Source organism: Hoplias malabaricus, chromosome 18 (assembly GCF_029633855.1).
Source record: "Hoplias malabaricus isolate fHopMal1 chromosome 18, fHopMal1.hap1, whole genome shotgun sequence".
NCBI classification, from domain to species: Eukaryota; Metazoa; Chordata; class Actinopteri; order Characiformes; family Erythrinidae; genus Hoplias; species Hoplias malabaricus.
The window spans coordinates 1,593,632-1,608,886 of NC_089817.1; the positions used below are offsets into that span (position 1 = coordinate 1,593,632).

Here is a 15,255-nt window from a genome sequence, read left to right on the forward strand (position 1 = left end):
CATCAGTTTTATCCTTAAACACACTTTTCCACATTAAAAAAAAAACACCTTAGCTTTGGAATCTAAACAACAAGAGAGAACAGTGAATGCCCACAATTGTGTGTGTGTGTGTGTGTGTGTGTCCACGGCCACGGATGGGTTAAATGTGGAGGACATTTTGTGCAGTTTATAATGACAAATAAATGCACGTTTACATTTTACACATTTACATAAGAAGGGTCTGACTGCAGAGACACACTGCACTGCAGCAGTTTCAGGGCAATGGTGATGAACACATGGACAGTAGGAGAGCCATGTTCCAGCAGCTGAGTGTAGACACAGAAAGAGGAACAGGAAACATTTCAGCAGTAGCAGCTGATCAAAATATATCAGTATAACACATTTACAAGTGATGTTTTCACAAAGCAGCTTCACCGTGTGAACAGACTTGGTGCTGATGTCTCAGTGTGTGTTTGTTGTTCCACAGAGTGTCAGCAGGACATGGACATCGTGATCGTTCTGGATGGTTCTAACAGTATTTTTCCCTGGGAAGAAATCACCAAGTTCCTTAAGAAGTTCCTCTCCAACATCAACATCGGTCCAGCAAGGGTAAGGCCACCCTACTGGTCACACCGAACAAACAGAACATTAAAATGGCCGCCGTGTTTCACCACTGACCGTCCACTCTCTCAGCTCTCAACTCTCTCAGACACAGCAGTGCTGCTGGAGTTTTTAAACACCTCAGTGTCTGGACTGAGAACAGTCCACCGACCAAAAACATCCAGCCGACAGCGTCCTGTGTCACTGATGAAGGACTAGAGGACGAGCGACACACACTGTGCAGCGACAGATGAGCTACTGTCTCTGACTCTACATCTACAAGGTGGACCAACGAGGGAGGAGTGTCTCACAGAGTGGACAGAGAGTGGACACAGGGTTTAAAAACTCCAGCAGCACTGCTGTGTCTGATCCACTCTACACCAGCACAACACACACTAACACACCACCAAAGTGTCTCTCACGGTGTCTCTCACGGTGACAAAGTATGCAGAGCAACAGATGGACTGCAGTCTGTAATTGCAGAAGTAAACAGTGCTCCTGTGGGGTCAGAGGAGCTGAGAGAATGGACAGTGAGTGCAGAAACATGGAGGTGGCTGTAATGTTATGTCATGTGCTTCTAGAAGTGTTGTATTACTGTAATTCTGTCAAATGAAGCATTCTCCCTCACAGCTCCGGCCCCTTAAACACACTACTGTGCTTTCACTCTGGTCTGTTATTAGACATGCAGACAGAGAGAGAGAGAGAGAGACAGAGAGAGAGAGAGAGAGAGCGAGAGAGAGAGGCTCCTGTGCAGCACAGAGTCTATGAAATTAATGTTTTCCTGAATGTGGCGCTGGAAAAAGTGCGGCATCCAGTGGAACACCACAGATCCCACAGTGGGCACAGAGTCTGGAGAGTCTGCTTTAAACCTATGATCTCACACTGAATCAGTCCACACACACAACCCTGTCACAAACCCGTACTGACCGCTGTAAAAGTAAAAGCATTGTCCCAAAAACATCTCGAATCTCAGTCAAACATCAGAGCTCTGTAAGCGTCTTTACTCCTGAGTGAGACACCGAACTGGGGTCAGTGGAGCGTCTCAGAGCATCCAGCGTCTCTCAGCACAGGAGCTGAAGTGTGGACCACCCTGCTCTTCTCTCTCTGAATCATTCAGGTCCAGAGTCAGGGGTGTGCCCTGATCACAGAGCAGCACCGCAATAACACACTATTACACCACACTAGGGCTGGGCAATTAATTGAAATCAACATTCAAAATTTCTTTATCGATTATATCAGTTTTTGTTCATTTACTTATTTACTTTTTATTCTGTCCCCACCCTGTGTTCATGTACTGTCCCTTTAAAACCACGCTACCAAGCAACCTAAACATCAAGGCAGACCAAGCGGCTCGAGCTCGTACCAAAGAGAAACACAGCTGTGGTTTGGACGTTCTGTGTTTGACGTTAATTAAGATGACACTGCACAAAAAGTCAAATGTAAACACTGAGAGAACACTGAGAGTTTCAACGACCAAAGCACAATCACACACCAAATATAAACAGTGCTCGAAAAACAAGAGATGAGCAAGCTCCCGGCGACATTCGAAAAAAATCGTAATCGTGGTAAAATGTATAATTAATGATGATATTGATTTGTGCTCAGCACTACACGACACACAGCAAAAACACACACGAGAGAGGAGTAGAGACCTCAACGCCAGAGACTGCAGACCCACTGAAGCTCAGCAGAGGGCGCTGTCCCAGTGGTCTGTGGATCCCAATGCCTGGGGGCAGTGAGGGGGCCACTGTCCTGAATAAACAGCGCTATCCTTCAGACGAGACAAGTCAGGCTCAATGTGACCCCGATGTCCTAATCTGCCCCTGTGGTCACTCTCTGTGTTCTTTTGACTGTCCCCGTCTTTAAAAAGCCAAGCATCGTCTTGGTGGAGGTGGAGGAGACTGTAAAGCACTTTGGGGCTCTGTGTTTGTGTGTGCTGTGAACCGATGTGTGTTACTGATCCTCTGCAGGTGGGCATCGTGTCGTATGGAGATGACGTGGGGCATGTGTTTAATCTCAGTCAGTTCAACAACACCAAAGATCTGGTGGAATACGCCGAAAAAATCCCACAGAGAACCGGACAGAAGACCATGACGGCTCTGGGCATCGATACAGCACGGTACACACTCTCCCCCTCCCCTCTCACACACACACACACACACACAGATACAGGCAAGCTCACATTCACATTTACACACTCAATCACTAGATGGCACTTTCACACACTCACAACCACATTAACACTCGCTCTGGGGAGGATTTCAATGTCACTCAGTCAGAGATAGACCCTGGACTGGAAAGGCCTGTTAGAGCCCAGGAAGACACTGGAGTCAGTGTGAATGAACTGGATTTACTGAATAACAGCAGATCACACCTTCTTAGACGGACCTGCAACAGAGTACACGTCAGAGTGTGGCGTAATATCAGCTGGCAGACTGACATGGCAGATGAAATATGACAGGTTTATTATGGGAGGCTGATATGAAGAGGACAGGGAGTTGAAATAAAGCTGATAAGAAGCTGATAGGGTCTACAGCAGGGGTCACAAATAGATGACGCTGTCTGATCCAGACCTGGACCTGTAACTGATAAACTAATAAGAGCTATTTGTTTGAAGTGGTGGGCGTCACGGTGGAGCAGCAGGTAGTGTCTCTGTCACAGTTCCAGGGTCCTGGAGGTTGTGGGTTCGAGTCCCGCTCCGGGAGACTGTCTGTGAGGAGTGTGGTGTGTTCTCTCTGTGTCTGCGTGGGTTTTCTCCGGGTGACTGTCTGTGAGGAGCGTGGTGTGTTCTCCCTGTGTCTGCGTGGGTTTCCTCCGGGTGACTGTCTGTGAGGAGTGTGGTGTGTTCTCTCTGTGTCTGCGTGGGTTTCCTCCGGGTGACTGTCTGTGAGGAGTGTGGTGTGTTCTCCCTGTGTCTGCGTGGGTTTCCTCCGGGTGACTGTCTGTGAGGAGTGTGGTGTGTTCTCTCTGTGTCTGCGTGGGTTTCCTCCGGGTGACTGTCTGTGAGGAGTGTGGTGTGTTCTCTCTGTGTCTGCGTGGGTTTCCTCCGGGTGACTGTCTGTGAGGAGTGTGGTGTGTTCTCTCTGTGTCTGCGTGGGTTTCCTCCGGGTGCTCCGGTTTCCTCCCACAGTCCAAAAACACACGTCGGTAGGTGGATTGGCACGTAAAAGTGTCCGTAGGTGTGAGTGTGTGAGTGCATGTGTGAGTGTGTATCGCCCTGTGAAGGGCTGGCGCCCCCTCCAGTGTGTGTTCCCGCCTTGCACCACCCTGAACTGGATAAGTGCTTACAGACAATGAATCAACAAACTGGATGTTTGGTTAAGGATGGCTGTGGCATTACTGAGGATCAAACATGTTATGACCTCCTGATGATAAGGTCAAACCTTCCACTACTCTCCACATTCATGGATTTCTATATAGATCTGACTTATAACTGTAACTCACTCACATTTAGCAGGCTTGCATTTATCCACAAGAGGGCACTATTATAATCACAAGGTTTGCAACAATGGAACTGTGTCCCCTTTTTTATTACAGTATATCAGCCTTAGTCTATATAGTATATGAATGAAAATAGAACACCACTGGACCACTTTTCACCAGATATAATTTGAGTGGTGGACCCTTTGGTTTGTATCTGATGTGTGTTTATTTATATACAGGAAGGAGGCCTTTACAGCGGAGCGAGGGGCGAGGCCAGGCGTCAAGAAGGTGATGGTGATCGTCACGGATGGAGAGTCACATGACAACTACAACCTGAAAGGAGTCATCGACAACTGTGAAAAAGATGGGATTGAGAGGTTCTCCATTGCTGTGAGTCTTTTTTCTTTTGTCTCAAAAATTTAAAAAAAGCATAGGAGGGTCCACACCCTCACACATTCACTGTCACATTCACTTATCCAGTTCAGGGTCGCGGTGGGTCCGGAGCCTACCTGAAATCACTGGGTACAAGGCGGGAACACACCCTGGGGGACTTGAACCCACATCCCCATGACCCTGGGGCAGTGTGACAGCGACACTTAATCTTATCTCATCTTGTACACTTCGCATTGTGGTGCATTGTGGATTATTTCAATGCATTGAAATTCATGTGCTGTGTTTGAACACCACTACACAAAGGTGTATCCCCAAATAGTGCACTATATAGTGACTAGGGCACTGTTTTGGACACAGATTCTGACCCTTAACCCGTGCTTGTTTGCAGGTGCTTGGTGACTATAATCGTCAAAATAAAAGCATTGATCACGTGAAGACGTTTATTGATGAAATCCGCTTCATTGCGAGCGAGAAGAAAGAGGATCACTTCTTCAATGTCACAGATGAAGCTGCGCTCATCAACATTGTGGACGCTCTGGGGAACAAGATCTTTGCTTTGGAGGGTAAACTCTTCTGTTCCTGAACGCTTTATTCATGATGTAGTTAAGTGCTGTAGACCTTAAATGTACAAAGAATTTCCAGCCTTAAAGGAGCAGTCATTTTTTCCGCTGACTCGTCTTCTTGTTATGAAATGGCTGTTATACTAACACCTGGTGGGCTGGATGTAGCAGAGATTCTGTACTAATCCCGCTGTAAATACCCCCCCAGCACCCCCCACATACACACACACACTTTATAAAGAATTAATTACTTCAGTTGGATGCTACAAAACATCATCTTATAAAAACAGCTACAAATTATAAATAATCTGTTTTATAAATACTTTACTATTTTATACAGAGTACAAAATGACTGACACCACCTTTAAAGACTTTCTCAGAAAAAAACAAGATATAACCATGATATAAAAATAACAGAAAAACAAAAAAATTCTTCAGGAATTCAGTGCTTTTTTCCGCTATATTGTTCTTATGTGTTTACAATGGTGTTGTTTCGCTGTGTTTAAAAGCTACGTCGGGGAACCACACTTCCTCGTTTATGATGGAGATGTCCCAGTCCGGATTCAGCGCTCACACTTCTAGAGTAAGTTTAATTCAGTGCAGAATTTCAGGAATTAGACGTGTGTAGCCTTAAACCTGTGGAGTAAATCTGGTACATTTGGTTTGATGTGTGTTAAAAAAGACCTAGATGTTAGTCCTAAATGTCTAGAATCAATCCCGTTCTCTATGTTCAACATTGTTGGGCTACAATAGTTTTCTATTTCTTATCATTTTTGTAAAACTTTGGATATTTGGTGCCTAAATGACAGGAGCAGCTATGTATTTATAAATGTGTTGTGTTCTAATAACACTGTTTAGTTTTGGGGCAAATGCCATTGTTTATATTTATATTCAAGAGACCCTTGAGTATCCTTAAATGTTGTCATGCCATAAAAAATACTAACAGAAATAAATGATTAAGTTCATTCTTCACTGGTGGATGGAGCTGTGTGCTGTGGTTGAGGCTCGAGAGATGAGGTCCTACAGGTTTGTAGGGTACTTGAGATTGGAACCTCAATAAACTGCATGACCGTATTTTGAGATATTATTAAAATAATGTTTATTTACTACTAACAGAATTGTAATGGATATTATATGTTCGGGGTTGTTGTGTAGGCTGGAGTGATGTTGGGAGCGGTCGGGGCGTACGATTGGAACGGAACCGTGGTGATGCATTCTGGAAAAGGGTTCACTGTTCCCCGCAAGGACACTTTCCACAACCCTGCGGTGCAGAAGTACGAGGGCATGGCTGGATACGTGGGTACGTAGGCAATCTACTCTCCAAATAAACTCAACAGAAGAGAACTGAAAATATAAGTGCTTTCATGTCTAAGATGATTTAGCACACACTCTATTCTCTGAGTGATGCTTCATTCGAGCTGATGGAAACCCGTCTAGTGGCAGATTTAAACAGGTTTAAGAGCACAACGTGTCAAGACATCACTGACCAGACATTCGGTTCCATAGGGTTAATCTGGGCAATTTTTATTCATATCTATAATGTAACAACAAAGTACTAACTACATGAATAATGTTATAATCTGGTGTCTTCCCTGACTGCAGGGAGGGTAGGCTAGTTTTTGAAAATGTCCAAACTGAAAATTATAGCACATCCTCTCTTCAGCCACCTTTCCAAAGCCACTCCCAATAAAACAGATGAAGGCAACTACAGCTGGAGGAGTCTCAGACAGAGGATATCTGGTTCAGAGCCAATATATCATAGGATAAATACCATCAAACGACACTTTGGCATATCATTAAATATATGCACCCACAGATAACACAACAACCATAGCTAGTTGGCTGCACACCTGGTACAAACCAAATAAAACCTTTCAGATGGAAAACAAATGACCAACTTTAAGGTTTTTATTTAATATATTATTCATTCATTCATTGTCTGTAACCCTTATCCAGTTTAGGGCAGTGGTGTGTCTGGGACCTACCCGGAATCACTGGGCGCAAGGCAGGAACACACCCTGAAGGGGGCACCAGTCCTTCACAGGGCAACACACACTCACACATTCACTCACACACTCACACCTACGGATACTTTTAAATCTCCAATCCACCTACCAACGTGTGTTTTTGGAGCGTGAGAGGAAATGGGGCACCCGGAGGAAACCCACGCAGACACAGGGAGAACACACCACACTCCTCACAGACAGTCACCTGGAGGAAACCCACGCAGACACAGGGAGAACACACCACACTCCTCACAGACAGTCACCTGGAGGAAACCCACGCAGACACAGAGAGAACACACCACACTCCTCACAGACAGTCACCCGGAGGAAACCCACGCAGACACAGGGAGAACACACCACACTCCTCACAGACAGTCACCCATGTTTTGTTAAACATGGTAAATGAATAGAGATATTCTGCACTCTAATGTACAGAAAAAGACCCAGTAGTGCATGTGTTAACTTTATTTCTCTGCTCAAAAATCATACAATATTTACCAAACCTCTTCACCACAGCCATCTCCGTTTAAAGTCAGTGCTGAAAGTCTGTGTTTACCCAACATTAGGAAAACCAGAGCTGTGTCTGAGAGCTGCTTTGTGCCAGTGGAAACTATGGAGGCTCCACCGAACGTGCGCTCTAATGGAGCCGGACTCTTTGCTGAGCTTTCCGGACGCTTCGTAAATAAAGGAAAGGTCACAGACTGAATGTGGCAGCAGTGATCTCTGTGATAATTATTCACACACTCACAGGAACAGGCCTGCTCTTATAAATGACTCCCGTCTCAGTCTAAACACGGTGTAAACACAGTGTCAAGCTCCAGTGTGTTCCCCATAAACACTCACGCCTTCTCCAGGCCAAAAAAAAACACCAGGCCTCCATACATCCCCTTTTAAGGCTGTGGCTGCGCAGAGAGGATGAGAGAGAGAGAGAGAGAGAGAGAGAGAGAGAGAGAGAAAGAGAGAGAGAGAGCAGGTATTTTACAACAATTCTTAATAATATTAATTATAATAACTCATCCATAACAGAAAAACATTGGCTCATATCATCGTAAAATCATCAAACACTGCACAAGGAAGGACATCACATTTTCCAGTGCATACTTCACTCTCAGTGTTCTGCATGTTGTGTTTTTTGGAGCCAGGAACACTGCTGGATGACCAGCATCAACCAGATTAAACCACCTTTAGGGAAGCACAAGAGTCTATGGCTGTTTCCTAAACAGCAGGTAGCAACCTTCACACTTCTCTGTCCGTGCTGTCTCACGCAACAGAGCCTCACAATGCTTTGAACACAGCCAAACTCATTTCCACTAACCAGAATAATCACAGCATTCAGAGATAATTTAGTGAAAGGACTGTGATAACTCAGCTATTTCTGCTCAGAAATAATAGATAAAGATAAATCTTAAATAATTCCATTTAAAGGGAAACTTAGCTGCATCCCTCTCTTTGCTTCTGAATAAACAGGAACGTATGACAGAGGGAGATACACCTACACTGCCTTTAAAACAGTGTTTCGAACCTTTGACACTTCAGTTGTTGTTTATGACGTATCAGTGCATTAATAAAAGATTAAAGCAACACTGCGTAATATTTTTAACTTAAAATTACAGCTTCAAAACAATTGTGACGTTCCACTGACCTGTAAAAGGGCTGAGCTTCTGTTATTGTTATTCTGGGCTCAGCTCTGCAGAAACTGAACTATGTAACTGTCGGAGGAGGGAAGGAAACCATCATCCCCTCCTTCCACCTCCCATTGATTTTAGAACAGTGAATCACACTCTGCAACTGTAGGGGGAGCCCAGGAGCAAAAATATCAATCTTACTTAGAGTTTCTTTAATATCAGATTAGATCCAAATCTTTGTAGAGACACTTATAAATGAGTGAATTCAGCTAATTTAAAGTAACACTAGGTACGATTTTGTATTTTCGCTCCTTGGCTCCCTCTACACCTGCAGAGTGTAATGCATTTTACAGCACTGTCCTGAAATCACGTGGGGGGTGTGCGAATGTTTTCCCACCAAAAGGTACATAGTGCAGTGTCTGCAGCGCTGAGCCTGGAGTAGCAAAGACAGACGTTCTCCCTATTACAGCTCAGTGGAGCATTTTGAAAGTGTAATTTTAAGGTAATACCATGACCTAGTGTTACTTTAAGTCACTTTGGAGCAGCTGCACATGAGACTAAAGTCATACCCAAAGCAGCTCTTTGAAGTGATAAAGCCTTTGAGACGAGCTGGAGCTGTGTCTGATCCAAACTAACATCCGACTTCATTGATGTTAACATGTCTGAATGCAATCAAATCCTCACAGCACTCTCAGGCATTTGTTCTGGGCTTTAAACAGAGTGGGACAGAGAGACTGGGGTAGTGCTGAACTGAGCTGATGCTCCTCTGGTGTGTTGTGTTGTGTGTCGAAAGGCCGCCGTGGCTCTGGTGTGTGTTGTGACGGAGTTGCGGTTGTGATTGTGTGTTTGTGATGAAGGTTACGACGTCCAGTCGGCGTACACACCCTCAGGAGTTTTCTACATCACTGGAGCGCCGAGGTTCAACCACACGGGCCGCGTCACCATTTACCGCTTCGACGGAGAGACCATCAACATCACACAGAACCTCAAAGGAGAACAGGTATCTGGAAGTGTTGCTTTGAACGACCTTGATTCAGCAGTGAAGTGTATGATATTTTCACTGAAGATCCTTTGACTTTTTTTGAGAAGCAATTCCACAGCAGCACTAACTCAGACGGATGTGAGGATGTTCATTTATGTTCTCTTTATTCTGTGATGCCAGATTGGCTCGTATTTCGGGAGTGTTCTCCAGACTCTGGATGTGGATAATGACACCTACACAGATATTCTGCTGGTGGGAGCTCCGATGTTTATGGGTCCAGAGAGAGACGAACAGGGACAAGTCTACGTCTACAAGATCAATGAGGTACAGGAATCTCTGTGTGAGAGGGCACTAAGGCCATGCGGAACAGTGCTTTACACACTCACCTGGTCACTCACACACTCACGCAGACACTGACACACTCACCCAGTCACTCACACACTCACGCAGTCACTGACACACTCATGCAGTCACTCACACACTCACCCAGTCACTGACACACTCATCCAGTCACTCACACACTCACCCAATCACTGACACACTCATCCAGTCACTCACCCAGTCACTCACACACTCATCCAGTCACTCACACACTCATCCAGTCACTCACACACTCACCCAGTCACTCACACACTCACCCAGTCACTGGCACACTCATCCAGTCACTCACACACTCATCCAGTCACTCACACATTCACCCAGTCACTAACACACTCACCCAGTCACTCACACACTCACCCGGTCTCTCACACACTCACCAAGTCACTGACACACTCACCCAGTCACTCATACACTCACCCAGTCACTGACACACTCATCCAGTCACTCATACACTCACCCAGTCACTGACACACTCATCCAGTCACTCATACACTCATCCAGTCACTCACCCACTCATCCAGTCACTGACACACTCATCCAGTCACTCATACACTCATCCAGTCACTCACACACTCATCCAGTCACTCACAAACTCACCCAGTCACTCACACACTCACCCAGTCACTCATACACTCACACACTCACTGACACAGTCATCCAGTCACTCATACACTCATCCAGTCACTCACACACTCATCCAGTCACTCACAAACTCACCCAGTCACTCATACACTCACTCAGTCATTCACACTTGAGGGCCTCTTCACACACTCAGTCATTCACACACTTGCCCAGTCACCAAAATACGTGTGTGTGTGTATCTACAGAAAGGATGGTTTGAGCATGAGATGACCCTGAGGCCGGTGAAGCAGTCGTGTTGTACGGTTCACTCCTCCTCCTCGTGCCACAGCGTGAATAAACACGAGCCGTGTGGCGCTCGGTTCGGCACCGCCATCGCTGCCGTCCCCGACCTCAACCTCGACGGCTTCAACGACATTGTGATCGGCTCGCCGCTCGAGAACGACCACCGGGGGGCGGTCTACATCTACCACGGACACCAACAGTCCATTCGGGAGAAATACGTACAGGTACCACTTTACAACAGCCCCCGCAGTGAGGGTCTTCAGCTGCTGTGAGGTTTACCCACTGTGTAAACAGAAAAGCCTCCAACAAAATAGGAGCAGCTGCACATGAGTCTAATTTCACCACGCGCTTAGTTGGGCAGTGGAACTGTGTTCTGTGGAGGGATGGAGCTCATCCTGTTCTTTTGGGATGAGATGAAAATGGATCATCCAACATCCGCCCCTGACCTCACTGATGTTTATATGAAAGATGAATACCATCAGATCCTCACAGCAATGTCCCAACATCTAGTGTAATAACCTTCCCAGAAGTGTAGAGGCTTACAGTGAAGATGTATTGGACAAGTGGATCTGTCATGGCCCATGTTTTGCCCAAAAATAAACACAGCACAGTAGATTATTGTAGATTATTTCTTTGCTTTAACAATGTTTCTTCACAATAAATCTTACACTGTCGGAGCCTGTTAATTTCCTTTTTAAATGGTGCCACATTTGTAAGGAACATGCATTTGTGTGATGAGCAGTAGAGTGTGTGGGTTGTGCCCATGAAAAATTTGGAGGTAATCTCAGTGCAGAGAGATATCGAGGTGAATTCTGCAACCAGCGGCAATCCCATATCTCCACAGTCTGGGACCGAACTCTATCCTCCAAGATGACAACACTCGCCCCCACAGAGCGGGGTTTATCAGAGACTACCTCCAGACTGTGGGAGTGGAGAGGATGGAATGGCCTGACAGCTCCAGACCTCAACCACACTGAACATTTATGAGATCATCTTGGGCACCATTTAAAACGGAAATAACGGTGTAAGATTTATTGCCAAGAAACATTGTTACAACAAAGAAATAATCTACAAACACACATTTCCTTAAATTTTCTGCTATGTTTAGATGTTGAGATGTGGGCTCTGTTTGATTTGGTCCAAATTTAGCCCAAGATTGATGTATATACTCAGAACATTTACAACTTTTCATTTAGACGTAGGGGGGATTTTAGAGATGTCTTCTCACCTTTCATTTTCAGCCAAATATAAATGTAGTTTAGAGAGCTGAGACGGCTGGCCAAACTGTCATTTCCATGTATTTACAACCTTTTACTATTTGTTGCTAGGAGGGTAGGCTGAAATTGTTGAGTGTATTTATGTGTGTGTGTTTGTGTTGTGCTTGTAGCGAATAGCAGCTGGAGGTGATGGTGATAAGATGAAGTTCTTTGGTCAGTCTATCCACGGAATCATGGACCTGAACAATGACGGCATCGTTGACGTGACCATAGGAGGAATCGGAGGTGCTGCCCTCTACTGGTGAGTGTTTCACTGGATTAGGGTTTGACTGATAAATCTGATGAAGGAATCTGTTCGATCCGTAGCAGTGATGTGATTCCTGCTTCTGTCAAAGCTCAGCAAGTCTCTTATTCTATTGTGAATCTGTGGAGTATCTTTCAAAGATATCTTTAAAATCTCTTAGGAATCTCTCTTGAATCTCCTGGAGGAGTCTCTCTCTCTCTCTCTCTCTCTCTCTCTCTCTCTCTCTCCCTCTCTCTCTCTCTCTCTCTCTCTGTCTCTCTCTCTCTCTCTCTCTCAGAAGGACCCAGCCAGTTCCTCTGGTTCTTCTCTTGGGAGTCTCTCCAAAAATATATCAAGTATCTTTCAGGACCCTCTGAAGAAGAGAATCTCTCAGGAATCCTTCAGGAGTCTTTTAGGAATCTCTTGTGAATGTCTCTCAGCAGTGGTTCTCTCTTCCTCTCTCTACAAAGATGCGGTGGAGATCTCAGCAGCTGCAACAGCACTTCGGAAACTGGCGACCTCCCCGTCCCTCTTTTCCTGTCCTCCGCCCTGTCTGAGAGGATTGCTTCATCACCAGGGACTGAGCTCCATGCTAAAATCAGCCGGAAATATTTGGAGTTTAGCTGCGTTTGGCTGGAAACCACATCAACAGCTGCTGATCCTTTAGAAACGGATTTTAGCGACACTATATGGTCCGGAGACTGGACCGGTCACACAACACATCTCCGTCTTTAACTCAGCAAGACTGGACCGGTCACACACCACAGTTCCAGCTTGAACTCAGCGAGACTGGACCGGTCACACACCACAGTTCCAGCTTGAACTCAGCGAGACTGGACTGGTCACACACCACAGCTCCAGCTTTAACTCAGCGAGACTGGACCGGTCACACACCACAGCTCCAGCTTTAACTCAGCGAGACTGGACCGGTCACACACCACAGTTCCAGCTTTAACTCAGTGAGACTGGACCAGTCACAAACCACAGTTCCAGCTTTAACTCAGCGAGACTGGACCGGTTACACACCACAGCTCCGTCTTTAACTCAGCGAGACTGGACCAGTCACACACCACAGTCCCAGCTTTAAATCAGTGAGACCGGAGTGGTCACACACCACATTTCCAGCTTTAACTCAGCGAGACTGGACCGGTCACACACCACATTTCCAGCTTTAACTCAGCGAGACTGGACCGGTCACACACCACAGTTCCAGCTTGAACTCAGCGAGATTGGACCGGTCACACACCACAGTTCCAGCTTGAACTCAGCGAGACTGGACCGGTCACACACCACAGCTCCAGCTTTAACTCAGCGAGACTGGACCGGTCACACACCACAGCTCCAGCTTTAACTCAGCGAGACTGGACCAATCACACACCACAGTTCCAGCTTTAACTCAGTGAGACTAGACCGGTCACACACCACAGTTCCAGCTTTAACTCAGCGAGACTGGACCGGTCACACACCACAGTTCCAGCTTTAACTCAGCGAGACTGGACCGGTCACACAACACATCTCCGTCTTTAACTCAGCGAGACTGTACCGGTCACACACCACAGTTCCAGCTTTAAATCACCGAGACCGGACCGGTCACACACTACAGTTCCAGCTTTAACTCAGCGAGACTGGACCAATCACACACCACAGTTCCAGCTTTAACTCAGCGAGACTGGACCAGTCAGAAACCAAAGCTCCGTCTTTAACTCAGCGAGACTGGACCGGTCACACAACACAGCTCTGTCTTTAACTCAGTGAGACTGGACCAGTCACAGACCACAGCTCCGTCTTTAACTCAGCGAGACTGGACCGGTCACACAACACAGCTCTGTCTTTTACTCAGCGAGACTGGACCGGTCACACACCACAGTTCCAGCTTTAGCTCAGCGAGACTGGACCAGTCACACACCACAGCTCTGTCTTAAACTCAGCGAGACAGGACCAGTCACACAACACATCTCCGTCTTTAACTCAGCGAGACTGGACCGGTCACACACCACAGTTCCAGCTTTAACTCAGTGAGACTTGACTGGTCACACACCACAGCTCCAGCTTTAACTCAGTGAGACTGGACCGGTCACACAACACAGCTCCATCTCGAACTCAGCGAGACTGGACCGGTCACACACCACAGCTCCAGCTTTAACTCAGTGAGACTGAACCAATCACACACCACAGTTCCAGCTTTAACTCAGCGAGACTGGACCAATCACACACCACACTTCCAGCTTTAAATCAGCAAGAATGGACCGGTCACACACCACAGCTCTGTCTTTAACTCAGCGAGACTGGACCGGTCACACACCACAGCTCCGTCTTTAACTCAGCGAGACTTGACTGGTCACACACCACAGCTCTGTCTTTAACTCAGCGAGACTGGACCGGTCACACAACACAGCTCTGCCTTTAACTCAGCGAGACTGGACCGGTCACACACCACAGCTCCGTCTTTAACTTAGCGAGACTGGACCGGTCACACACCACAATTCCAGCTTTAACTGAGCAAGACTGGACCAGTCACACACCACAGCTCCGTCTTAAACTCAGCGAGACAGGACCAGTCACACACCACAGCTCCGTCTTTAACTCAGCGAGAGTGGACCGGTCACACACCACAGCTGCGTCTTTAACTCAGAGAGACTGGACCGGTCACACACCACAGCTGCGTCTTTAACTCAGCAAGACTGGACCGGTCACACAACACAGCTCTGTCTTTAACTCAGCGAGACTGGACCGGTCACACACCACAGTTCCAGCTTTAACTCAGCGAGACTGGACCGGTCACACACCACAGTTCCAGCTTTAACTCAGTGAGACTGGACCAGTCACACACCACACTTCCAGCTTTAAATCAGCGAGACTGGACCGGTCACACACCACAGCTCCGTCTTAAACTCAGCGAGACAGGACCAGTCACACAACACATCTCCGTCTTTAACTCAGCG

General features: G+C 46.5%; 1 protein-coding gene across 1 annotated transcript in view; it reads left to right on the forward strand.

Moving 5' to 3' along the window:
- The window catches only part of itga1 (integrin, alpha 1), a 93,591-nt gene that overhangs the window by 39,037 nt on the left and 39,299 nt on the right, over positions 1 to 15,255 (forward strand). The window contains exons 6-15 of the mRNA XM_066651712.1: positions 467 to 588; positions 2,550 to 2,698; positions 4,242 to 4,392; positions 4,784 to 4,958; positions 5,465 to 5,538; positions 6,111 to 6,255; positions 9,444 to 9,586; positions 9,749 to 9,892; positions 10,777 to 11,037; positions 12,201 to 12,331. Coding sequence (XP_066507809.1) covers positions 467 to 588; positions 2,550 to 2,698; positions 4,242 to 4,392; positions 4,784 to 4,958; positions 5,465 to 5,538; positions 6,111 to 6,255; positions 9,444 to 9,586; positions 9,749 to 9,892; positions 10,777 to 11,037; positions 12,201 to 12,331 — 1,495 coding nt within the window. The remainder of the gene's footprint in view (positions 1 to 466; positions 589 to 2,549; positions 2,699 to 4,241; positions 4,393 to 4,783; positions 4,959 to 5,464; positions 5,539 to 6,110; positions 6,256 to 9,443; positions 9,587 to 9,748; positions 9,893 to 10,776; positions 11,038 to 12,200; positions 12,332 to 15,255) is intronic.